At 40.9% G+C, this 23,099-nt stretch overlaps 3 protein-coding genes across 11 annotated transcripts; 2 read left to right on the top strand and 1 right to left on the bottom strand.

Annotated features, from left to right (window-relative positions):
- The first annotated feature begins 788 nt into the window (after window positions 1-788).
- On the top strand, window positions 789-5,434 carry stard14 (START domain containing 14). Its single transcript, XM_088393666.1, has 6 exons — window positions 789-1,118; window positions 2,197-2,344; window positions 2,543-2,646; window positions 3,021-3,138; window positions 3,371-3,423; window positions 4,791-5,434. The coding sequence occupies exons 1-6, from the start codon at window positions 945-947 to the stop codon at window positions 4,977-4,979; spliced, it is 786 nt and encodes a 261-aa protein (XP_088249792.1). The 5' UTR covers window positions 789-944; the 3' UTR covers window positions 4,980-5,434.
- On the bottom strand, window positions 4,394-20,677 carry gdpd2 (glycerophosphodiester phosphodiesterase domain containing 2). Of its 6 annotated transcripts, none has more exons than XM_088393541.1 (15): window positions 20,518-20,677; window positions 16,290-16,488; window positions 12,472-12,575; window positions 12,302-12,395; window positions 12,135-12,194; window positions 11,948-12,046; window positions 11,757-11,850; window positions 11,277-11,422; window positions 10,464-10,546; window positions 9,629-9,788; window positions 9,043-9,249; window positions 7,735-7,883; window positions 6,256-6,442; window positions 6,084-6,166; window positions 4,394-5,998 (listed from the first exon to the last, which is right to left on the bottom strand). In XM_088393541.1, the coding sequence occupies exons 2-15, from the start codon at window positions 16,365-16,367 to the stop codon at window positions 5,911-5,913; spliced, it is 1,632 nt and encodes a 543-aa protein (XP_088249667.1). In that variant the 5' UTR covers window positions 16,368-16,488; window positions 20,518-20,677; the 3' UTR covers window positions 4,394-5,910. The 6 variants fall into 6 exon arrangements, with proteins under 6 accessions (XP_088249667.1, XP_088249693.1, XP_088249676.1 ...); XM_088393567.1 differs by having other exon boundaries at window positions 6,295-6,442; XM_088393550.1 differs by having other exon boundaries at window positions 11,757-11,829.
- Window positions 17,943-22,471, top strand: pdzd11 (PDZ domain containing 11). 4 transcript variants are annotated; one of them, XM_088393708.1, is made up of 6 exons: window positions 17,943-18,015; window positions 18,853-18,950; window positions 19,221-19,361; window positions 20,202-20,300; window positions 21,065-21,125; window positions 21,596-22,471. In XM_088393708.1, exons 2-6 carry the CDS (start codon window positions 18,858-18,860, stop codon window positions 21,628-21,630), a joined length of 429 nt encoding a protein of 142 aa, XP_088249834.1. In that variant the 5' UTR covers window positions 17,943-18,015; window positions 18,853-18,857; the 3' UTR covers window positions 21,631-22,471. The 4 variants fall into 4 exon arrangements, with proteins under 4 accessions (XP_088249834.1, XP_088249862.1, XP_088249843.1 ...); XM_088393717.1 differs by having other exon boundaries at window positions 17,969-18,020; XM_088393726.1 differs by lacking the exon at window positions 17,943-18,015 and adding an exon at window positions 18,023-18,067.
- Window positions 22,472-23,099: the final 628 nt, after the last annotated feature.

Here is a 23,099-nt window from a genome sequence, read left to right as displayed (position 1 = left end):
TGTCAAAAGTGATCACAACTTAACTGCTTAGAAGTACGCGCAATCGAATAAGGAAAGAATGAGGAACTCACTGAGGTGGCAGTTTGAGCTCGAAACTTTCGTCGTCTTAACCTACCTAGTAGTTTCTAAGAAAGGTGTGCTCGATTTGTGACCCCGAGGTTAGCCTTCGATGGCGTCATAACTTCACAAATATCGACGTAACAAAATATTGACTGAGGGAAATTTCATGGATTTATTCAAGTAATTTATTTTAATTTAACAATCAATGAATTTTAAGTACTGACTCTGAAATGTCATTTTTAGATAACTTACAAAGATTATAGCCGACATCAGTATCTCGTGGCCAGATGTTGCCTTTTTTTGTGTATGTTGTATCCATGTAAAATCAATAGAACGTTAATTTGGGTAGAAAATCGAGCGCACCTTTAGAAACGTAAAAAGTATAGACGTGCTCCATGTGTTTACGCAACCGTCCACGAAATTATCTGCCCACTGGTAGATTATAAATATATCTGTATTTCGCGTGTTGGGCTAAATGCTTGCCACAAAAACAATGATCTATAATCTAGATTAGGATTTATTTATTTTTTATGTTTTTGTTATACGCACAGAGGTGGCACACAAACAGGCGAGTATACACCACCGGTGTCTCCCAATTCTACATTGTATTTTTTGATTTTTTTTTTTTTTTTTTTTTACCTGAAGTACGTGTCATGACGTCAGCGGAGGCGTGTTCCTCTTTCTGTGCGTAAGTCAAGGTATGGCTCAGGAATTCGACCGCAAGAATCCTGCTCGACTCGATTGACAATCGGGCTCTCTTCATATTTAGACGGCAACTCGAAAAAAGCTCCATTTGACTTTGTAGAAGTTTCCAAAGAAGAGACACCTTATCGACTCTTTTGATTTTTCCTTATTTTGCGCTTAATTGTTGGGAGATTGGCAGAATGTCTCTTGCCAGCATCCTACCGGACGACTCTGCGTTTGACAATTTCAAGGAGCAGTGTTTGTCCACCAGTGGAAATTGGCACAACAAGTACGACAAATACGGTATGCAAGTATGGATGGAAATCCCGAAGGACAAAGGAAACAGTTCTGGGTCGAAAGTGCACAAACTCAAGGTAAGTTTAAAAAAAAAAAAAAAAAAAACACACACACATGTGCATCTCAGTACGGTTGGCAGAATGGTTTTTGCACCAAGAGAATTTAAACTAAAAGAATTTCTGGCCCTCTAAGTACACTCTTATGTGGAACATGAAAATATGCAGTAGTAGGCCTTTGTGTCTGTAAAAACACGCGATTTCTTCCTAGAGTACGATATCAAATATTATTTTACACCATTGCAATATTATACACAGTTTGGACATTATTAAAACTCACTGCACTTGATTTAAATATAGCGTATTTTACCCAAATAAAACACACACACACACACACGATTTACAAGAACGGTGCTTGACAAATGTACTGCACTTGATTCATGAAACAATTAAACCATTTATGCTGTTTTTTCTTCTTAGTTTATAAACTGTTGTAACATTATGCTGTCAACATTTAATTCGGTGATACCTTCATGTACCACTAGAGGAAGTTTGCAGTAATGCAGAGTTTAAGACTGCATTACTGTAAATATGGTTATTCGTTTCAGTGAAGGAACGAACGACCGAATGAATGAACGAACGAACGAATGAATGAATTGTTTGAGTTGACATGTGAAACTGACATTAAACATATTTCAGACATTAACACGTAAGACATTCTTTTCACTTATCTTATTTTGTATGCTATTTATATTAAAGTCCAACTTAGACCTAATTAAGGTTAGAATTGATTTATTAAATGACATAATCATTCAACAATAATAGTATAATCACCTCACAGTTAGGATGACGCGGGTTCGATTCCACCTTCTGTGTAGAGTTGGCATGTTGTCCCCGTGCTCGCGTGGGTTTTCAATGGGCACTCCGGTTTCCTCCCACATCCCAAAATCATACTTGGTAGGCCGATTGAGTAGTCCAATTTGCCCCTAGGTGTGAGTGCGAGTGCGGATGGTTGTTCGTCGTCTCTGCGTGACCTGCAATTGGCTATATCGGTGCAGGCCCATCCTAGCTGACTTGTGGGACACCCTGAACTGGTTGCCAGCCAATCGTAGAGCACATAGAGACAAACAACCAGTTACAATATATTTTTGTGTTCCAGTGCAAAATCGCAATCAATGAAGTCTCTGCATCCACTATGTACGACGTCATCCACGACAGCGACTACCGGAAGACGTGGGACCCCAACATGGAGGAGAGCTATGACATTGCCCGTGTCTCCGAGTGCGCCGACCTCGGCTACTACTCATGTGAGCGGTCCTATTTTTCCTAGACTGGTCCCCTGCTAAATACAGAATGTCTCTGACCAGTTGAAGTCATGAGATTTGTGCTGACATTTTGAGTCCTGTCCAGTTGCTTTGTTGTCTCAACAAGCCTCACTTGGAGAAAGAAAAACTGGGGAAACCTACAAAGACACTCACTCGCCTTGTGTCGTTTGCTCCGTGCAGGGCGTTGTCCAAAGCCAATCAAGAATCGGGATGTGGTGACCCTGCGCTCGTGGCGAGTGACAAAGGACGAATACCTCATCATCAATTTCTCAGTCAAACATCCGGTACGTGTTCACCCCCAAAAACAAATGAATAAATAACAAAATGAATAAATATGCTTCAAAACGACATTTCAGTCGTTCCATTTAAAAAAAATGTAACTTGTGTGTTAAACAAATTCATTAGGCTGGATTGAAATACTTCATAGTACAATAAATAAATCACTGATTATATCAAGATTCCATGAAACGTATGGCAGGCGCAGTTAAATCGAAAAAGACTTTAAATTATTACCAAAAAAATTAAGCTTTAAACGCAAACATATTGGAATAAAAAGTTCAATACAACTGAGCTGTACGTATGTGACTCCTAATTTACTCGTATGCATTCAATGAAGACTTCTCATTTGAACTGTAACAGTCTGCACATTCCATTTCAGAAACACCCTCCTCGCAGTAACGTGGTACGAGCCGTTTCCATCCTCACCGGGTATTACATCAAGCCCACAGGACCCAACAGCTGCATTTTTATTTATCTCTCACAAGCCGACCCCAAAGGTACGATCGAGCTCCAACACAAATCATTCAACTTGGCACTTTTTGGTGTTTTCATTGAAGACGTGAATGTAGACATGTATTTCCAAATACATGTGACCGCTTCAGAGCATCCCCTGATGCGAGCAGCAAGTGAAACAGCAAAATTATTTCCGTTCTTATTTTTTTAAATGACTGTTAAAGTGGGCAAAATGTTACGTGTTGAGTTGAATATTTTACTCTTTTTCACTCCCAGGTTCTCTTCCAAAGTGGTTAGTAAACAAAGCTTCTGAAGTCCTGGCACCGAGGGTAAGTTAGGACACAAGCTGAGCTACATCAGGGGTGTCCAAAGATTTGTGCACCGAGGTCCACATAAAATGGTGGTCTTGGTCACGTGTAATGACCAAGTTTGTGAAGAGATAAATGCAATACACGGGGTTCCCCCAAAAGAAGGCATTTGAATACCTGAGTAACGATATGTAGAAGCCTTGTGTTGAGGAGGAGAAAAAACAGAAATGAAATATTTATGAAATTTGACCACGACCCCTGCTCAAGAATGTATATAAAGAATTAATACGTATATAAAGAATATATGGATTGTTTGTGTTCGGGTGTCTGTTGCTTAGAGTGTAGCATCAGTTATCCATCCAGTGCATTATTAATATCAATCAAGATGCTAATTGTTAGCCCATGTGCCGACCTGGTTTCCCACTGTATTTTAGCGTGAAGCTAGCAGAGATTATGCAGTTGTTTTAAGTTAACATTCAACGAAATATCCTGTTAAAACTTCAGATCTTTTTTATTCAATTTGTCTTTATTCATTTTGTGTAAGATTGTCAAAGTGTGGGTCATGGATTTTGGGCACCCCTGAGCTAAATGAAACTGCTCGTTATTGATATGCATGAATGGTTCTGATGGCTTACAAGTGTGGTTTTGTGTATGCGTGCAAAAAAAAAAGAAACTGAAAGGTTTTGTGTGTCTCAAAAGACAATAGTAACCATGGAAACTGGTTTGAAGGGCCTGTTCTGCTGAAGTTGCTTACAAAAGAACTGTTGACATATTGGCTGGCACAACCCGTTTGCCCAGTTGTGTGTGTGCGCGTGCGTGCGTGTGTGTGCACGCACTTCTACGAAGCACATAGTTATCTTGTTATAGTGATTTGTCAGCATGAAAGGTTCCAAAGGTGTGCCTTGGGGAACTTGGACAGCAAATAAGATGATGAAAAATGAGGAAGTAAACTCAACTTTTCTTTTGTGAGAACTCACACAATATGCCGGGATTGGTTCCAAAAAAGCAGCCGAGTATTTATTCTTGAGTCCTGTAATTAGACATAATATACTCTCCTAGCATGCCCAAATTGACCTGGGTGAACACCTAAAATGCTTGGATACATATTTTTAAAAAGTCAAAATCAAAAGTATGGGTCCTATTTCTTTTCTTAGCATTTTTGTATTCAAGAATTGACATGACATTGACTATTCGATGAAAATACCTGGCAGAGACACAATGGACAAAAGGTGGGGCTGGAACATCAAATGTATTGTGTTAATCATTAGCACTTTTGTCGCTTATGTCCATATTAGATAGAATTTGCACTAGCACTGATGTGCTTACACACAAAGCAACACATTCTTCTTGTAATGAATGAATGAATGATAATGTCCCAACATGTCCAGGTGTTGAAGTGTGTGCACGAGGCGGGTCAGCAGTATTCCAAGTGGAAGGAGCAGAACCGTCCAGATCACAAGCCGTGGCTGTACCCCGATCAGTGCACGCTACCCAAGATGAACCCAGCCGAGCTGGCCATCCAGCGGGGCGACTCGCTGGAGAACGTGGACGAGAGCGCCATGCAGGATGAAAGTTGACAGATATCGGGGATGGTTGACATGGTTACTTATTTGAAATCACCTCAAGTGCACAAATAAGCTCAAAGTGTCTTTTTATTATTATTATTATTATTATTTTACTTTCTTCATAATGCAGCTCATCTGTTGAACGTTGTTACTGCATGTCTTTTTTTTTTACTGCAGGTTTTTTTGTCAGGCTTTTTTCTGTGTTCACGTACAAAGTTAATTGTTTAAAGCAGGGGTGGGCAATCTTTTGACTTGCGGGTTCTAAATTTGGACCACGAGAAGATGGATGTAGTGTTTGTGTGAAGTAATAGAAATTACATGTAAAGATCATTGCATAAAAGGTTTGGGCCTTTAGTAGGTAGTAAAGCATGGATATGTTCCCAAAAAGGTTTTTTGAAAACAAATGCATTTATTAACACCATTAAACAAAAATAACATTAGCTCTCTCCAGGGCGGATATGTTTAGACTTGTGTTTGTCCTTGTCTGTTATTTACCCTTTTTTGAAATTACACACATTTGCAAATGAACTCTTTCAGTCCATCATTGGAATTTTATGAACTTCCAAAAATCAAACGGCTTTAAATTGTCCTTTCCCGACGACAAGACGCAGTTTTTTTCATAGTTTGGCCACTGCGACTTATATGTCAAATTATTCACGCATTATTGACACATCATTAACTTACTAGTATCGTTGATCATTTTCGTTGATCATCATCATCACATCATCAGTTATTGCCACTTCAAACCGCATGAGGTCGCACGAGGCCTGGGGAATAATTGAAGTGGCAGTTGATGATGAGTCTGATGTCAGCGATGGATGGATGGTTGGTTGGATGGACGGACGGACGGACGGACGGACGGCTCTTGTATGGAAAGCATTGCAGCTCAGCAATAAACAAAGCCGTAGCGTAGCATATTGTGCTTTTTTGCATTTTGCATTCATTAATGCATCATTCTGATATTCCTTTGGTTCTTGTCTTCCTTGTGATTTGGGCCTACGCTTCTTTTTGTCGGGCAACATCGCCTTTTCCTGCCCGAGACATGACACAATGAAATTCCTTTGATTCAAATAAATTTTTGAATTGTTTCTTTGCAACTTGCGTTCACGGGCTTACCGCTGAAGCAAGTACACCCCAACCATCAGGACAACAGAAACCACGTCCACTGTGATCCACACCAGTACGTACGTCCGATGGGCCTGAAACACACCCATTCGGATGAGCGACACGCCAAGACATTCGAGTGGCACCTGCCTTTGTGTACAGCCTTCAGTTTCAATCCTGCAACCTGCTTGTGTAGGAGCGAAAGGAGCACGAGTACTTGTACCATGATCCAGTTGGGCCGCCGCAAGTCCTTGAGGAGGTGGCAAGCGTTGGTGGTGACGGAGCTGACCCCGGCGCACCACAGCAATGAGAAAAGCCACGACTCATTGACCACCCACACGTTCACCGTTACGTTTTGACCCACAAGATGCCTGCCGCGCACCAAAAAAAAATATATATATATTAAAAAGAGGAGGCGTTTGGATGGCACTCACCACACGTGTAGCCGTTCGATAGGTACTTTATTGATCCCCGGGGGTAAATTCAGTTGCCAGCAGTTAAATACACAACTAACCAGATAGCCAGCGTCAAACACAACGAAAACAATAACAACAACAGAAGGAAAATACATCCGATTAGAATAAATAGATGACAATGAACGTATTGGCCCGAATATAAGACGACCCTGATTATAAAACGATCCCCGCTTTTTCAAGGCTCAGGTTTGAAAAAAGACCTTTTGAACACCAAATGTAATTTTTATGCAGAAAACAATTACAGTACATCTGAAACAAATGATTATTACAATATATTTGAGAGAAAAGGGTATGTTATTTTCATTCAAATCATGCAAAAACTGTCCATCACATCCTAATATCTGAACATTTAAATATGTAAACTAAAGTGCAATCACATATGTAAATGAATGGCTTCTGGTTTTTCCATTTTCTGTTATCTCTTCTCTTATTTTCTTCTCTTTTCTATCTTACTGCTATTTTTTATTTTCTTTCTTTGTGCTACCGCTAATTTTATTTTTATTCTTTGTGACAGGGGTTCGCTTTGGCCTGGGGAGTTAAGTTCAGCATTGGCTTTAAAGATATCTGGCGCCATCTAGCGTTGTAAATGGGTACACTGTCTAGACCCTGAATGTTTATCTCGCTAAACCTTCCCCAAAGGGTCCGCCAACCCTAAGACGATGCCCAATTATCTTATTTCAATGCAAAAAAACATCGTTTCATATTTGGGCTAATGAGCTACAAATTATTCACGGATCCTTTTCTTCTTTGTATTCTGCGGCATTCTGGATGGAGGCCTTTTGGCACTGCTCTGCCTCTCAAAGGTCACCCTTGATACTACGCTAGGAATCTGATTTGCCGACGGCTGCTCACGTGAGATTTGATGATACTCATCTGTGATTGATACTTTCCGTTGGCGGGCTTGTCTATGGCATTTTGCGTTAGTGTTAGGACACCTGACCTTTGTCAGACGTTATTGGTTTGGCTGAACATTTGAATGTACAAGGCTCAATTTTCATGACTATGATATAAAACACAAATATTTGCTCCGTCAATATCGCAGTTCTTCACCTATTGCAGGTGGGTGTGGAATTGCAGCGTCCCTGTAATAAAAGTGGCTTCCCACTACACAAAGAAAAATTCAGAACTTGGCCTCACTGGTCCTGAATTCTTTGACAATGGCCTCCGGTTACCATCAGAGCTATTACCTGATTTGCTCCGCGTTCAACTTGTTGTACTGCCGATTGAGATGGTTGCCTCCGTTTTGAAACATGTCGTGCTCATTGTCGTAGACGTGGACCAAGCCCGGAGCGGCTGTTTTCACATAGTCTCGCTCTGTTGGAGGAAGCCACAGGACCTGCGCACAGGACAATTCCTTAAGAAAATGTCGCCAGTGTCTTGCAGTTGTCAAAAATGAGGATGAAGGAAGCAGCAGCGATGATCACAGGCTGGCTATGTTAGCCTGCATACTGGCCAGCGTCTAGTCAACTCAAGTTTATTTATACGGCCCTAAATCACAGACAAGTCTCAAATGTGCAAAATTGGCTTACATGAAGAAAAAAAACCTTTGTCAGAGTCGACATTGAATCTTTAGGGTTTTAAGGTCAACATAACACTCGTGTGTAACTAGCTACTAGCCCAAGGGTAATGGAGAAGGAAGAACAAATGTTTGCCTGTGTTTTACAGAAGAATGAGAAATCAGGCATCATGACTGTGACTTCCATTAACCCTCACTTCTTCTCAGCAACCAACCAGTTTGTCCTGCGTTTGTTTACGCTGCTTTGCTAAAGGTTTTACTGTTCTTTTTTTCATTGTTCAATTTCCCGCGACAAGTACAGGACCGGAAGTATTTCTAACCTCATTCAAAGTTTAAAGCTTTTTATTTCTTCACTCTGCACGCTTTTGCCCATGCGAATCCCTTTGAGACTTATCTGTGATTAAATAAACTTGACTTGATTTAAATTTCTCTCAGTTTCAAAAGAGAGAATTGAGCATCATCTAAATTTGAAACAAACGGCATAATTTCATCTAATAAAAGTCTGCTGTTAAGGTGGCAACATAAAATTCAAAATGCTAGCTAAAGGGCTAAAAGGAATTAGCTTCGCAAAGACAAACCAAAAGGGTGAACGTTTGTATATCGAAACAACCAAAAATTTAAATGGCATATAGAAGGCAAGTCCGCTACGTTAAAGCTAACGTGACGTGCCTCTTCTTCATGTTTTTAATTAAGATGCAGCAGTGCTCGTAGAGCTCAATGCTGCCTAACATGTTGTGTCGCAATGTGGTATTGCAGTGCGCGCAAATCCTAATTGGGACGTTTAAGTAGCCTGGAAAAAGGCCTACAAATGATTGCGTAAGAATCCAGCAGAGATGCAGCCAAACACACTTTCTGTGCATGTGTATATTGCTGGTGTGTCCTTGTCTTTGCCCATTTCCGAGTCTGTAACGAAATCCGCTCAGCTGACTGAATGGAGCACAATTCCAAGTGTGAGGGAGCAATTCGTTTTGAGGCCTACCAGGCTTGGGTCCAGTTCAGACATAAGGATGGTTTTGATCACATCCACCGTGTCATTCTTCTGGTCGGGACTGTAAAGGTCGAATATGACCGATACGTTGTGGCTCTTGGCGAGGTGCAGGAGCTGCAGTAAAGATGCAACGCTCTGATTCCGGGCTTCTTCTTTATCCTCCGCAGAGAGCTGAGACAGTGAGCGGAAAGGATCCGTCTAGAAAATATTGATTGCGTACAATCAATGCAATGCAAATGGGTACTATTCAGTCGTGGTTCTCAAAATGGTCGAGGCACACTCTTTGCAACTTTTTGCTAACATTGAATTTGTATATTTTTGGGTTCATCTTGGAAAAATACAGCATTTCACTTTTTTACCGTTACAACTTTTTCTACAAAAATGGTGTTTGTTCATATGAAGTTTTTGTTTTTTAAGAATGTCGTGAATTCATAAAAACTCTGGATTCATCATCTTCACTTTTGGATTTTTACCCCTCCAAAAGTCAGTTATTGAATCCCTCTGGCAACTATGAAACACTTGTCTATGTTTACTCCATCATTATTATGCATGCGAACATTTCAAGGTGAGTGCTCACTTGTAGGAACCATTCACCCGCGTTCAGACTTTTCAAGTCTGTCCAGCTCAGCTCCGTGCTCGCATTGAAATCGGTGTGCGGAAACTTCTTTTTGACGTCGGTTGTTCTCCTTAAGAAGCCTGAGTCATGATCGTGCATCAAAAATGGAATTCTGTCCTTACTAATTTATGCGCAAAATAAGGGGAACAAATAAGAACAATGCGTCAGTGCGAATCGGCACAAGTTACATTCAAGATGTTCGTTTGACATATGCACAATAAAAACACAACGATGGAACTGAGCAATTACTTTTTTGTAACTTTGTTGGTCTCCTTCCACTTTGACATTATAATATTCTTAAAAAGAGCAATTTTAGACAATGAATATTGCAGAAAAAAAAGGGAAAGGCAATGTACACAAGATGAAATAAAAAACAATGGCAAAACAAAAAAGCACGGTGTCAGCAGTAATAATCTGATTAGCGCCGAATGTTTACAATTCCACTGATATTGCACAGTGTAAACTTTAAAGCGAGCACGTTTAGAAAGGGGGGGGGAAAGCATCAAATTAAAATGTTAAGCACATTTTTGAATACAATGGAATTTTGAAAAAAAAAAATCATAACAATAAAGTTCGATGTACATGTGTCAGGCATACGTTTTCCATTGATAGAATACAAAAGGATTTAATTTATTTACCAAAAAAATCTAAATACTTTTTGCAGTTTGTAGAAAAAGTTCGTATAACATAAAATGTCTGAAATATTTTAGGTTAAAAAAGAAAAGAAGAAAAGCTGTTCAGTAAACATGACTTCAAATGACACAGAAATAATGACCTACGCTTTGCTGGCCAGTACCTGATCTGCACGTCTGTCTCAAGTGCCGTCACGCCGCATTGAAGGCTCTTTCGGAATGACATCATCGTGTTCTCGGGGGCCAGCTGAGCGCAAACACCAAACGTGGTGAGACACAAGAAAAACGCGTACATAAAAAATAAGCTCCACTAAGGCACACAATGTGCGTGTGCTCCTCTAAGCTTGATGGTGAGTCAACAGCAAACGTGGCCTCATTTTATTTATTTTTTTTTTTTTTTATGGTACTTCTCCACACCTGAGCCAAGCGTGCGTTCTGCGATCGAGTTTGTAAGCAGGAAAGTTTGTGTGTAGAAGCAACGTTTCCCATAGGAATCAATGCAAAAGCAAATAATGTGTGAGGGACTTTACACTTTTTGCCTTATTACTCCATGTGAAACACACAGCAAACCAAAACAACTGTTTTATTTTTGATTTTTCAAATCTTGACACCAAGATGGAAATGGACGAACACAAAAGTGTGTTCTTTGTGTTTTTGTTGAAAACAAGCCGGTACTCCCTGGCCGTACTCCGTTGCGGCAATATTTGCTGTGCCTTTATGATTTTGAGTTTCATATTAATAGTCTTAGAAGACATGCTTGACGACAGTACTTGTTTTTAATTAAGAGGAACAAACAGGGGAATAACGAGCCAAGGAGACATGGGGGTGGGGTTCCGAAGTTGAAATTTGGTTTGTACGTAGATGCATGAAAATTGCGAGGCGAGGTATGCACATATAGGCGTAAGTAAGTAGAGGTACGACTCTATTTGCTCGCTCCGCTTGTGACATTAGGAAAACACACAAGGACGCACACTCACCATTGGTGCGCCTCTGTGGCCGATGAGCTTCGGCTTTGGAGGCAAGTCGCTGTGGTCGATCAGACAAGGTGAATGGATGAGTAAAGGACACAGAAGGACGGCTGCAGAAACTACAGCGCACAACGATGCCATCAGGAAGCGAGACCCTGGTTTAAGGAGAAAACAAGAGTTTGGGCATGCCATCTCTCTCTCTCTCTCTCTCTCTCTCTCTCTCTCTCTGTTTTTCTTTTGCACCACTTTAGTTCAAATGAGGCTCCTCAGCTTATATTTGCACATAGGCTCTTGACACTAAGATAACACAACAAAGCGTTAATTTTGTCTAAATGAGGATCATCAACTCAATTTAGCGTAGGTCCTTGGAACAGACAAGTCCCAATATGTTGTGATTATTTTATGATTTTAGATGTGTTTTCTCACCTATAAATTATATGACAATTTTCTATTGTGCCATTTGATAACTTCATGATTCACATAGCATACATTTGCTGTTGGCCATGTGGAATCCCTCGAAGACAAATGGGCTCAGCAGAACCAGGCTTCCAACGGCACCGAACTGCAAGAAAGGAGCAGTCGCCTTCCAAAGAACAAGGCACGTTGACCACATTCAATGCAATACATGTAAAACATACAGTTAGTATCGTCTGGCTACGGTGACTTCATGACATTACTACCTGGAGTGAGAGAGGAACAGTTGGCCATTCTCTCATCCACTGGAGACTTATTCCGATGATTCCAAGAGAGATGAAAAGCAAACTGAGGACTAGGAGGCACTTCAAGGAAAGAAATGTAAACAATAAATGACGTTCTGTAATGCATAAAAGACAATCCTATCAGGGGCAGGTAATGAAGTCAACTTACCTTATGGAGCCAATGTAAGTTGAGTGGTTCTCTCAAGGCAACTTGGAATAAAGCAAAAAGCTGAAGAATGAAATAATAGTTACAGTGCCTGTCTGAAAATACAATGGAGTACCACAAGGCTCCTATTTAGGGCCCCTTCAGGTAAATCAATAACCCTGTCCTCTCACCAGCAGCAGTACACAGTAGCTGGTTAACACCGCTGAGACGATGATCAGCACCATGAACCAGTTCACCCAGCGCTTCAGTTTGATAAAGCCCTTCCTATAAAGAACAACAAAAGAGCAATACAGCAGAGGCCAACAGGAAGCGGGAGCTTTATGTGCGCTCGTTTGCTTACCAGTTGACATCCTCTCGGTCATTTGAAGTGACCAGACAGATGTACATCCAACACACCGACAGCAAGGTGATCAAAGTGAGGAATGAGAACCAGAAGCATGCACTCTAAAGTGGGGTAAAGAAAAAAAAACAAAAAAACACTGATGAATAGAGTGCATCATATACCGTATGTAGCTATCTATTTAGACAACAAGAGCTGAAAATGAGTTGACTTAAAGTTGATGAAAACCACAGCAATCTAACAATGTGTACTGTGTTACACAATAACAATAACACAAGCTTTTCAATCAAAAGAACACACGTTAGCTATGTCATAAGTTATGATGAATGAATGAATGAATGAATGAATGAATGAATGAATGAATGAATGAATGAATGAATGAATGAATGAATGAATGAATGAATGAAAATACTGCAAAACTTCATCTCGATGAAATAGTGCCACAACTGACAATATGCATATGATATACTAATAATATAGATACATTTTTAAGAATTAAGGCTTTTGCATCAACAGTTTGCGAGGCATGACGATGTATTATTTAAGGACAGAATGTGGGCCACGTTTTGAAGTAAATGGAAAATTTTGTTTTAATAGTAAAAATATTGAGTCATAAAAACAGCACATTTGTGGGTGTTTCCTAACAACAAATAGAGTATATACAAAAACAGACGACAAAAATGATCACTTAAAAAAAAAACAAAAAAAAAACACACACATAATTCAATTGTCCTTTTCCTACTACTGTTGTTCAGGAAAATACAAGATAGAATGTAAATATATCGTTTGAACTAAGAGCCTCCAGCCTCCTGTGAGTTATTATTTTAGTAAGATTGGACTTCTATACTTTAGCAACTAAAGTTACTGAACTTTATGGCCAGCTTTCAAAGTGGTTTAGGTAAAGTTTAGCTAAACCATGAAAGCGCCAAGTTCAAAATCCATCCATCCATCCATCCATCCATCCATCCATCCATCCATCCATCCATCCATCCATCCATCCATCCATCCATCCATCCATCCATCCATCCATCCATCCATCCATCCATCCGTCCATCAATTTTCTATACCGCTTGTCGCTACGGGGGTCGCGAGCGTGCTGGAGCCTATCCCAGCAGTCATCGGACAGTAGCCGGGAGAAACCCTGAACTGGTTACCAGCCAATCACAGGGCACACAGACACAAACAACCATCCACATTCAAATCTAGGGACAATTAAAAGCGCCCAATTGGCCTACCAAGCATATTTTTGGGACGTTGGAGGACACCAAAGTGCCTGGAGAAAACCCATGGGAGCACGGGGAGAACATGCAATTTCCATACAGGGAAGGGCAGAGGTGGAATCTAAACCGCACCCTCCTAACTGTGAGGCAGACGTGCTAACCAGTGCGCCAACGAGCTGCCCCCAAGTTCAAAATATTTGCCTTTATTTAAGGAAACAACAGCAGCAGAGAAACATATTAAAGTAGGCATGATGACACTTCACTATATAATTTAAAAAAACAAACTACAACATTTTCATAAACACAGTATTTGCCTCAAACCGTCCCAGTTATTATTATTTATTTTTTTTCCAAGTCCTAAACGTTGACCTTTATCGTGCAAAGGGATTCTTTGGCAAATGACCGAGTTGTTCAGTGTGGAATGTTAATGCTGGTCGAGTTCCAATGCTTGCTGTCGTGGGAAACGCGAGAAAAACCAAGCAAGTCGTTTTATGGCATTCCGCACACAAACAAATAAACAGTTTATTTTCCAAAAGACGTCCCCTTTGGGTTGCACTCTTTGAACTTCCCCTGGACCCAATAACAAATCTACTACGTACATCCCTTTCCTGCTATTCAGCATGTGTTGTTTCTACAAACAAATGACAAGCAAGAACAAAAAAATAATAACATCACTTGTATTGCTGACCAAATACTATTTGAGGTTATACATATTGGTAGTACCGTATATTCATGACCAAATATATTCCAAAACTCGTGCCCAAAACAATGTTATTAGAGAGAAAAAAAATGACTCCCTGACTCAAAGGGTGAAGTTTAAAGCCAAGATGAGACATAAAAGGATTTAAAAGTGAATATTGAAAATGTTCAACCAAATTCTAAAAGGACACAAATCTGCTAGCTCAATGTTTTACCTTATCGCGCAAAACCACAAAGTTGAGCTAATGTAAACTGCCATGCTAACACCTGCAAACAAATGCTACTTTTCCCACACATGAAGTATTGTCACATACTACAAAAGAGAATCAAAGACAGTATAAGATGTTTTAAAACTTTTTCAAATTTAAAAATATATACAGTAATCCCTCACCACTTCGCGTTTCGTTTATTGCAGCTTCACTACATCGCGGATTTTTTTCCAAAATTAAAAAAAACATTTAAAAGTCAAAATAAAATCTCTAAATTGAGGAAACGTGTCTAACCTTTAGGACAATGTAGTATTGCTCCAAATGTTTGTTTACATTCCTTTAGAAGTGCATTTTCGCGTGTTAGCCCAACCGCGCATTAGCATCTTTCCGCTAACTCGTTAGTCTGCCCAGTACTTCTTGTTGGTGGTCGTACTTCGCACATTTCACTTATCGCGGGTGGTTTTTGGAAACAATTATATAAATTAATAGATATTAAAAGATAAACGAGGGAATACTGTATATCTTCGTGAATTGCGTTTTTGAAAAAAAAAGTTTTTTGGGTGGGCCCAAGCCTCAGTTTTTTTGTTTTTGTGGAAAACATTGTAATTACCGTTATTTCCGGACTATAAGCCGCACCAGCTAAAATTCAGGGATATTTTAGTTTTTTTCTTACATAAGCCGCACCGGACTATAAGCTGCACGTGCACATGAGTTTTTTTACAAAGAAAGACAGTACACAGAAAGCCGTAAAAATCCATAAATACGCCACGCCGCCATTTAAGCCTCAGGGTTCAAAGTAACCTTCTGAATAAAATGCATTAAAAGTTCACATTCATTACAACTTGTTTTTGGTGAGCAAAATGTCAGAAGAATTGAATTTAAATGCTGATTGATTGGGTTTTAGTACAATGCATATGGTCCAAACAGCGCCACTGCTTTGTGGAATCTCTGAGTCACATGGCAGAGTAAGAGAAAGGGTTTAGAGCCCTTTGACGCAGGTCACCTAGCGTGCATTCCTACTAAAGCTCATAATAGTCACAAGCAACACAGCCAGAATAAGCAGCAGCCATAGTAGTGTTTCTAAATAGTATTTTTGTTGTTGTTTGTTTCTTCAAGATACCGCACAACAGTGGTCCACAGCCTTTTTACGAGTGTATAAAAGTGATCAAGTCATCACAAAAATCACGAAAAAAAATCTTAGATAAGCCGCACCTGACTATAAGCCGCAGGGTTCAAAATTTTGGAAAAAAGTCGCGCTTATAGTCCGGAAATTACGGTACACTAGGCGTCAATCATACGTGGATATTTGTGGGCTGGCCTGACACCTTGTCCGCCACAAATAATATATCCATCCATCCATTTTCTGAACCGCTTAGTCCCCACGGGAGTCGCAGGCGTGCTGGAGCCTATCCCAGCAGTCATCGGGCAGTAGGCAGGGGACACCCTGAACCGGTTGCCAGCCAATCGCAGGGCACACAGAGTTTCGTCAAAAAAAAGTCAGCCAGCTTAACGGAAAACTTACAATTTACAATAGCATGTATGTTTTCGTAATTACAAACCTGTTCAAAGCAAGCGATGAACCACATCGTGCTGTGGCAGGGGTTCACTGTATATTCAATTTCATTTGTATGCATTGATACACAAATTGTTCTCGCTCTCCGGACAAACATAAGCATGAGAATGTATTTACTTTACTTGTCCTGGCATTCCTCGAGCGTTTCCACTGGCAGCTGAACAAGCCTCGACAACAAGTGGTGAACAGCGACATCCCTTCGACTTCTCATCCGCAGCGTAACCAGTGGGATGGCGATGGACCACAGAGTAGGTTCACCGGCTACCCACAATGGGAACTGAGTCCTCGTTCATGGCGTTGACCTATAGGGAGTGAGCTGGAAGGGGAAAAAAGGAGAGGGAGAGCCAATGAGGATTTGTTAGGTTTGAGGGGAATCTGTGCCTAAATAAGGTCCACAATAGAGTGCGGTGAGAGCCATTGGCTGAACTGACAATGGAAACGCCACAGGAGAGCTTTGAGAGTGCACAGTGATGTCAGAGCACAAACTGAAGGCCAGCCAGGCCTTCTCTGCTGGCCTAAACATGATCACAAGCAAGCACTGACCTACATTTTGCCACTGTCAGGGAGAGAGACCCAGTCCCCTTTTGGTCTGTCCCACCATTATTTTTACGAGGGCTGGACAATAACTCCAAATTGATTTTGTAATCCAGTAGAATGTTATACTGAAATTATAAAGGCTGCAGTTTGGAGAAAAGCACCCCATAAATGTCCGCAACTTGAACTGTCTGAGGAGTGTTCGGAAAACTCCGCTTTCTCCTCACTCCTTGGGGGGGGCGTGCAGCATTGTGCTTTTTTTCCCCACAGACATGCAACAATGTCTGTGTGTGTGTGTTTTTCAGCACTGGCTCTATGTGCACCAGTGAACAGAATTTAAAGTGCCTAGTCGGTGCAGATTATGGAGGGTGGAAAGTAATGCAAGAAGGAAAAGGGAAGGGGCGGGGTGGGTATTGGAGGATTGTACAAGTTTGTTGCATGAATACCTTTGATGCAACTTTTTTTCAATCACACCTCACACCCAAAGAAATCATCTAAAGATGACTGTTTAGGCTCTTTTTAACGAGCGTGGGCAAAAGTCCTCACACTTTGTACCTAAGTACATTAACAAAACGTATGTAAAAAAAAAAAAAAAAAGTCTGGTTAAAGCAGAAGCACATTTATTTTCTCCTTCACTTGAGCAACATTTTTAAAAATGACAGTAGTAGTAACTTTAAAGTGTCACCAGAGCGAGTAAAAACTACAAGTATTGTTCAATTTCTTTGGTAAGTTACAGTGTCACCACTTTGGCAACTTAGCACAATGGTAAAAACAGGTTTTGTTGATTTTAAGACAAAAGCTAGCTGGAGTTTGCTCAGACGCTTATGATGTCAGTAACAAGACAACTTGACTATCCTGATTTTTGCGACAGTATCTGGGGATTTGATTGCAACTATATCTACGAGTCAAGATCACATCTAGTGTTTTGTTAACTTGCACTGCACAGCTGTCAACTAGTGCACACTTTTGCCTTACTTGCAACATGTAATTGTCTAATTTGACCTTTTGACCACTCGCAAAAATATGCTGGAGGTGCCTAAATCAATTCTTGCCAATCAAAAGTTCTTTCTAGTTATCTAGGTGTAATTCTTACTGCATTTCTTAGCGTGTGCAGCAGGCAACAGAATGTGCACTGGGCACTGAGGGTATTCATTCTCTTGCCAGTGGCACGAAGATTAATTTACAAATGTGACGCATGTGCAATGCTCCCTTGCTTAGACAGGGGGCGACATTGCAAGAAACGTCAGATTGTAACATTTAAAAAAAGAAGAAGCCGTCCTGGTTGCGCAGAGGCAGACAGAGCCATTGGGTGAGGTGAAGATATGGATTTTAATTGCTTTTATTTCCCTGAAAGATTAAACGTATGCGCCGTTTTCTTTTCGAAGATTGTACTAGTGTATTAGCCTGTGGTAAATGTGACAAAACCGCTCGTTTGACGCCTGCTGTACAGCTGCGGCCAGCCGCTAAGCTAACTTAAATGCTAGCTGCGATCTTGTTTACAAGTAAAACGATAAGGGGTGTGTTTCCTTTCGTTTGTGTTTCACCCTGGTTTCAAAAATATTAGAATTTCCAGATTCTTTTAGTCTCGTCAAGTAGGTGACAATGCGATGAAAGCGGCGTTTTACACGTTTTGATTGTCTGCACCCCATACAGGATGCGTCTAGCATGATTTGAAATGATTTATTATCAAGGCTAGGAAGAATGAAACGAAGGAAGGGTGCAGAGCATAGGGGAAACTTTTTCGAAAGGGGGAAGCGTGTAAAAAATGAGTATAATGTAGGAATGAAAGAAGAAAACGTCGATGTACGTACGTATAGGGCGGAGTGAGCTTGGAAATAACTAAGTCAATGAGTATTAAAAGTGGGAAGGTAACAAGAGTGAATTAATAGAGAAATTAACCTAGGACGGACAGCCAGAAGCAACCGATGATAAATGGTGGGAAGAAAAAGTAGTTTTTCCAAATTGAAAGGAAAGTTGAATGAAGAAGGGAAGTTCAATGGACGTGAAACCCTAGTTTAGAACCTTAACACTGACTTGCTAATGTTAAAAATGAAATGCTAATGAATCCATTGTCTATTGTAAATTGTGTTGGCAAATAAGAATTTTGTGTGCATGTGTGTTAATGTGTTTACTTATGGGTATGCAGCGACAATGGATCAGAAGATTCCTTATGATGACTATCAACTCCCAGTGGTCTTCTTGCCCTCTTATGAGAACCCTCCAGCATGGATACCTCCTCAAGAGGCAAGCTACTGTGTTTGTGTTACAGCACAATCGACTTGCCGGATTGTAAAAGACTCAATACTGAATACGGGTTGTCTTGTTTTTTTCCTGGCTCAAACTGTTTTTGCTCCTGAGCAAATGTGTGACTGCTGTGATCAATTACGTTAAGATGCGACATGCACTTCACTGATTACATATTTCATCATTTACCAGTCACTCAGTTCAACTGAGTTTGTGCCCTACATAGTAGATTTGACATCATATTGAACAGTTTTCACTGTGTTGTTTTAGAGGATTCGCCACCCCGATTACAACAATGAGCTGACCCAGTTCCTCCCACGCACAGTGGTCTTGAAGAAACCTCCGGGAGCACAGCTTGGCTTCAACATTCGTGGGGGCAAGGCTTCGCAGCTGGGAATCTTCATATCCAAGGTTAAATATCCCTCAATGAGTGCGTGCGTGCCATGCAAGGCTTGACAATATGGATATAAACTAGAAATTCAGATTTCTCTGAAAGATCCAGTTTACAATTGTGATTTTTTTTTTTTTTTTTTTTTACCTTCAAAACGACTCCTAATTTTGCTTCATTTCTCCGAAAAGTAAACAGGCTTTTCAAGTGCCAGTCCCCCCTCAGAAAAAAGAATAGAATATATCCCAGTCATCTTCCATACCGCTTTTCCCATATTTTATACAATTACTTTATTTTGTTGCATATACAGCAACACTAAAATCACAAAACACGTTATCGTGTCTAAGCCTTCTTATAACAACGTAAATTAGGTCAGTATAACTGCTTTTCATTTGGGCTGAGTTCTCTCGCCAACTTTTTTAGAAAGCGCAAACGTTTTTCAGCCAATAATGGAAGATATGCTAAAAAAAATGTTGTAGCATATTAAATAAAGCATATTAATAAAAAAAATTGCTCATAGCGTACTGCGTGAGTACAGTGTCGTGTAGTTTTACTCAGTTGATTTTTTTTTTTTTTTAGATGAACACAATCCTTGATAAATTTGAATTATATTGTAGTATTTAAATGTCCTCTTTGGGATTGATATATGACTACAAAACTGTCGCTAAAAGTGATATTTTACACTTTTGTCCCTCGAAATATAAACAAAATTGCATATTCTAACCAATGTCTAGGACTTTCAGGTTGATGTATGGAGTCTAATGTTGAACTATGGAAGCTGCTTGGAACAAAGAATCCTGTTCCAGAAAAATAACTTCATGAAGTATATTCATTGATCATTGTATCCCATTGGGTGTTGTCAGGTGGTTCCGGACTCTGACGCGCACCGTGCAGGACTACAGGAAGGAGACCAAGTTCTTTCCGTCAACGAGGTGGACTTCCAAGACATCGAACATTCCAGAGTGAGTTACATTGATTCTGTAGTTTGTGGAACAAAGAAGTGGTAAGCAAGGGAAGCGTCTTGAAAATAAATCGCCTCTAACGTCATTTTAAAAATGTTGATGCATCAACGTCGAGCAGTAACCGTCGAAAATACACCAAAATGCGACCCTCTTGCACCAAATTGAGCAGAAGGCGTACGGCCGCGTTGCACAGCAACCATGGTAGATTAGCGCTTACCTGCTGCTGCTGTCTGAGGCAAAATTCATCAAGGGAGTATTCCGTTATAGAGACAGTCTTGAGTTTCAGCATCCATTTCTCGTGGTTTCGTCCAAAATGTCACTTGGGGCAGGAACCGAATCGAAGACTCGTCGGAATGGTCCAAATCCAAACAATGGCCGCTCCGAGGATTTGACGAGTCGTCAATGTCATCAATTGATGCTACGTATGAAAGGTGACACGCCACGTCATCGGCGTACGTCACCAAGACATGCTCACACCAGTACGATCGCTTCCAGATCCCGTCATCGATAATTGACGTGCTTGTTCCACGCATGTATTGTGCATCATTTTGAAGGGGATTAAGTGGATCTTCTAAATATGTAACTCAGTTGTCGTGTTTGACCCACGAGGGTCCGGTCACATACCACGTTTGCGCAAGGCTACAGGGATGCTAGGTAACGCCTGAAGTCACGCTTAGTTTTTGGCTCGTCACTGATCATTGGAAAAAGTCCTAACCTCGCCGAACCCGTTGTGTGTCTGTCTGTACGTGTGTGCACATCTTCAGGCTGTGGACATTCTAAAGACTGCACGGGAAATCCTGATGAGGGTCCGCTTTTTCCCTTACAGTAAGTTGGCTGACGGTCCTCGTGCCAAACGAATATTTGCAATCTGCAATTTTCAAGTTCAATTTTGTTTCCAAAGAGTGCTAAATGTGCTTGAACTCCAATGAATAAAACCCTAAGTCAGATGATACAAATTGGAATAGAGTCGACTTCGAAGCTATCCTTTGGTATGATGGAGCACGTCCACAAAACACCAACCTCGCCCTCATAATGGACCGAGCGATTGCTGAATTCAGTCAAGTCAAGTCAAGTTTATTTGTATAGCCCTAAATCACAAACAGTCTCAAAGGGCTTCACATAGCCAAAATTGACAATCATTCTCAAATTATTCTCAGTCTGCGGTAATGTGTTAGAAACTTGCCACGATGACACTCTCGCCTGCTTTTCAGTATCTTTTATTCCGGGCTTTTATGAGGAGGTTCTTTCATGCGGCCATTTAAATGAATGCCAAACTTCTGTTCCCATCATTCCAGACTACCAGAGGCAGAAGGAGAGGACCGTCCACTAGAGGGTGTCAGAGACCAAAGAAAAGGTCATTGTCACTTCGTTGAGCCTCTCCCAAACACACAACCCACCGCTCTCATGATTTTCTCCTGACTTCTGTGGAGAATTTAAGGGAGCGCATTTGCACATCGATAGCCACGCCAATGTATGAAGTCAAAGAGAGGCATTTGAATGAGGCAACGTCAACGCGGTTTGCAGGTTGAGACGAGCTTACGCGTCGGGAAATGACCGAGCCGTGTCGACATGCCCATGCGTGAGATGTAAACGTCAAGGCCACACTCGCCGAATCTGAAAAGACCGTGGTAGCTTTCTGTGGAAATGAACTCATCGACGAATGAAAGTCAAGTCAAGTTTATTTGTATAGCCCTAAATCACAAACAGTCTCAAAGGGCTTCACATAGCCAAAATTGACAATTATTCTCAAAGCATCATCCCCTGATCATAAGCTCAGGTGACTCATAAGTCAACGTCAAGGCCGCACGCACGCACGCACGCACGCGCGCACGCCACCACCAAAAATGAGAAGAGCGTGGTAGCTTTCCGTGAAAGTTAACTAATCGACGAATGAAAGTAAACATCAAGGCCACCACACAGACAGAATACGAAAAGACCGTGGTAGGTTTCTGCGAGAGCTAACTAATCGACCAAGTCCAGCACGTTGGTTGCTCTTCGACGTGCAATTTCCAACCTCGCGTGAATGAATTGCTGTCTCTATGCTACTGAATTTGACATTTTCAGTCTTCTTGCTGTGCCGCCATTTCTTTTTTCTTTTCTTTGTCACGAGCTGTTTTTCCTCTCATCGTAGTCCTCTCGACAAATAAATATTCCTGTGTGGCTTCAGTGTTCCCATTGATGTGAACTTTGTGAGAATCGGTAAGGCGCGCGGCGTGGTCAAAAGTGGTTTCCATTTATCTTCTAGAAAGGCAATCAATCACATTTTTGCCTGAGGAAGGAAATGAATTGAACGTATCAATTGATTCATTGAAGTCCTCAAGACACTGTGGATGTGGGGACATTTTTTTTAGGTTGCATCACGGTTTATTCTTTTTCTCGGGGTGGCTTCCCCCCCCCCCCCCCCCCCCCTAAAAGAAATCACACGTCAGCTGAGAAACCGTGTCTGCCACCACCAGGCCTCATTTCTTTTCCTCAATCGTACGCATCAAATGAATGCAACAAAGCTCTGAAAGACATTTTGAGCAACAAGAATCAAGGTGTTGGTTTGGTTGTTTTGTTTTCCGCCGCGTTTGAGCAGGCCAAACCAGGAATTTGCCTTCGGTACATCTCAGCCCGTGTTCAACATTGAGGTGACTAACACTTTCAGGACTTTCAGCAGATATGACCAAATGCACAAAAATTCACGTTGATTTAATTGCACAAGCACTCTTCCAGTATTGCATGTCAAGATGTGCCACCAAAACTATAAGCCTATCATTCAAAAACAACAACAGCAACTTGTTTGCGTTAAACCAGGCA

The sequence above is a fragment of the Syngnathus floridae genome, chromosome 1, assembly GCF_059516105.1.
Source record: "Syngnathus floridae isolate MCC-2025c chromosome 1, RoL_Sflo_1.0, whole genome shotgun sequence".
NCBI lineage: Eukaryota > Metazoa > Chordata > Actinopteri > Syngnathiformes > Syngnathidae > Syngnathus > Syngnathus floridae.
This window is presented reverse-complemented; position numbering and strand designations above follow the sequence as displayed.

Excerpts from the sequence above, each read along its gene's own strand:
- stard14 (XM_088393666.1), top strand. The coding sequence starts at position 945 with ATGTCTCTTGCCAGCATCCTACCGGACGACTCTGCGTTTGACAATTTC. Across the intron at positions 3,139-3,370 it reads CTCACAAGCCGACCCCAAAG|GTTCTCTTCCAAAGTGGTTA; the intron begins GTACGATCGAGC and ends TTTCACTCCCAG. Across the intron at positions 3,424-4,790 it reads CTGAAGTCCTGGCACCGAGG|GTGTTGAAGTGTGTGCACGA; the intron begins GTAAGTTAGGAC and ends CAACATGTCCAG.
- gdpd2 (XM_088393541.1), bottom strand. The coding sequence starts at position 16,367 with ATGTCGCTGTTCACCACTTGTTGTCGAGGCTTGTTCAGCTGCCAGTGG. Across the intron at positions 10,547-11,276 it reads GCCACAGAGGCGCACCAATG|CTGGCCCCCGAGAACACGAT; the intron begins GTGAGTGTGCGT and ends GTTTGCGCTCAG. Across the intron at positions 9,789-10,463 it reads GAGACAGACGTGCAGATCAG|TAAGGACAGAATTCCATTTT; the intron begins GTACTGGCCAGC and ends CGCATAAATTAG.
- pdzd11 (XM_088393708.1), top strand. The coding sequence starts at position 18,858 with ATGGATCAGAAGATTCCTTATGATGACTATCAACTCCCAGTGGTCTTC. Across the intron at positions 20,301-21,064 it reads AAGACATCGAACATTCCAGA|GCTGTGGACATTCTAAAGAC; the intron begins GTGAGTTACATT and ends GCACATCTTCAG. Across the intron at positions 21,126-21,595 it reads GGTCCGCTTTTTCCCTTACA|ACTACCAGAGGCAGAAGGAG; the intron begins GTAAGTTGGCTG and ends CCATCATTCCAG.